Here is a 2,399-nt window from a genome sequence, read left to right on the forward strand (position 1 = left end):
AGAGTATAAATTAAAGGCAAAAACCCCAGCCTGCCTCCCTCTTGTGTGATCACCTTTCCCCGCCCTAATGTATTCCACTTGTGCCTCATTGCCTCCCTGGTCCCTTTGTATAAATACCCACTCCTCCTCAGTGTTAGATCTGCTTGTTCCCTGTGACAGTGTTCCAGCGTTTCTTTGTCTTTAGATACCCCGTGTATAGAACCAGTTTACTACCGACCAAGCTGCCAGCCCAGCGTCTCTGAACTACTACTACTACTGTGAGTTATCTGTGTAAAATAAACTATCGTCACCCGTGCCTCCTGGAGTCGTGCATTGTGAGTTCATTCCTTCCGTGTGGCAGCCTTGATATTACATAGTATGGCAAATAAGTAATAGCATATGGTGAAAGAAAGAATTTATCATGTATCATCATATCATCTGTGATCATAAAACCTATTAACATTGTCTTACCCCGCTCTTCATGCGCTCACATCTTTAACATGCAAAACAAGTTTTGTGCACTGTTCAATAATCATAGTCTAGACTGTCTACATTTTCTCTGACCAATTAATTGGTAGAGTGTTTTAATTTGGTCTATTCAACTACACAAGATATTTCTAAAGGTCGTCAATCATTTCACTCAGTGTAGTATGAATTATGAGTTGTCCATTGGATGACACACTTGTAAAATACACATATCTGGGATGTGCCCACCTTTGTCTTGACCAAAGCCAGAAGAGCGTAAGCTGTGGCCTCCAGTGTGAAAAGATGTGCATCACGTACAGGCCAGTGGGTCAACTCTGAAGAAGACAGACATTTTTATACTTATTAATCTTCATTGAATTTCAACTCTCAAAAACAAAATGTGTAATAATAATCAACAGCATTTCTAAATGTGAAAAAAGTTCATTTATCTTATCTAGGCTGTGTTCACTGCAGCCCAAGTGGCTTTGGGTAATCAGTCCCACTTTTGGCGCCCTTGCTTGTGGATCTATTCCAAGTACTGTTTAAAAACAATATAATATACTGTGTGTGGTTCATCAGTGGTGATAAATGATTTGAACTTCCCGCAAAGTTTATGCAAAACTCTTCAAAACACCGGCACAGATGGCTTTCTGTCTCTCTCCCTCTTCTACCACACACGCTATTCCACACATGCGCACTGACACCCCCTACCTTAAGGGCTAGGGTTACAATTTTGGATTTATTCATGCAGATTTATTTATTTATTTATTTTTAAAAGCTTCTTTCTTTTCACATGTTTATTTACAGCATTATATGTCGATATTTATATCGTAATAGGCTGTATAGTGTATATTAACTTATTGGGAGAAAACCGGTAGTTCTATGCAAAATCAGACGTTGAGCACCCCTATATAGCCAAAATGGTGTGATCCTTGTTTCATAGTGGCTCTGCGAAGATTCAACTGTGAGATCGAGTTGAATTGAATAATTGATGAGTCCACGAAGTGTAAAGTTTAACCTGTGTTTGCTATTTATTAGCTTTGTTATTATCCTGTTTATTAGAAGAAAGTATGTTTGAGAACAATAATTGAAGGTTAAGGTTCAACTTTGAACTGTTCTTAACTTGATCAGCTCTTTGTTCATTTAACTTGTGACACCCTGTGGGGTCAGGAGTGGGTGTGGCCTATCTCTCTCTCTTCCCTGTAGAGGAAGAGCTGATTGTGGTAACTGGAGGCACCTGGGCCCAGTGCCCTTGAGTGTAGGCTGAAACTCTATCTTCTCATTTCTGCAGGAGGCTGCTGTCGAGGCCAGGTCAGGGCTCCCCGGTTTCCTCTTTAGTTTGGTTGTCTTTGGTTTTGGACTATTGCTTTGCAGTATTCATCTTGTTTTTGCACACTACAACACCTTCACACATATACATTCATGCAACCATCATCCTGCACAGACATTACTGAAACCACAGACTACATACAGTACAGGCCAAAAGTTTGGACACACCTTCTCATTCAATGTGTTTTCTTTATTTTCATGACTATTTACATTGTAGATTCTCACTGAAGGCATCGAAACTATCAATGAACACATATGGAATTATTATTATGGAATGTACTTAACAAAAAAGTGTGAAATAACTGAAAACGTCTTGTATTTCAGATTCCTCAAAGTAGCCACCCTTTGCTTTTTTGACAGTGCTGCAAACCCTTGGTGTTCTCTCAATGAGCTTCATAAGGTAGTCACCTGAAATGGTTTTCACTTCACAGGTGTGCCTCGTCAGGGTTAATTAGTGGAATTTTTTCCCTTATTAATGGGGTTGGGACCATCAGTTGTCTTGTGCAGAAGTCAGGTTGATACACAGCCGACAGCCCTATTAGACAACTGTTAGAAATCATATTATGAAGAGCCAATCAGCTAAGTAAAGGGAAACGAGTGGCCATCATTACTTTAACAAATGAAAG

At 39.7% G+C, this 2,399-nt stretch overlaps 1 protein-coding gene across 1 annotated transcript in view; it reads right to left on the reverse strand.

Annotated features, from left to right (window-relative positions):
* Nucleotides 1-615: 615 nt before the first annotated feature.
* Nucleotides 616-2,399, reverse strand: part of LOC123970438 (complement C3-like) — a 42,950-nt gene continuing 41,166 nt past the window's right edge. Inside the window, exon 22 of the mRNA XM_046048482.1 lies at nucleotides 616-779. Coding sequence (XP_045904438.1) covers nucleotides 616-779 — 164 coding nt within the window. The remainder of the gene's footprint in view (nucleotides 780-2,399) is intronic.

Source organism: Micropterus dolomieu, linkage group LG04, assembly GCF_021292245.1.
Source record: "Micropterus dolomieu isolate WLL.071019.BEF.003 ecotype Adirondacks linkage group LG04, ASM2129224v1, whole genome shotgun sequence".
Classification (NCBI taxonomy): domain Eukaryota; kingdom Metazoa; phylum Chordata; class Actinopteri; order Centrarchiformes; family Centrarchidae; genus Micropterus; species Micropterus dolomieu.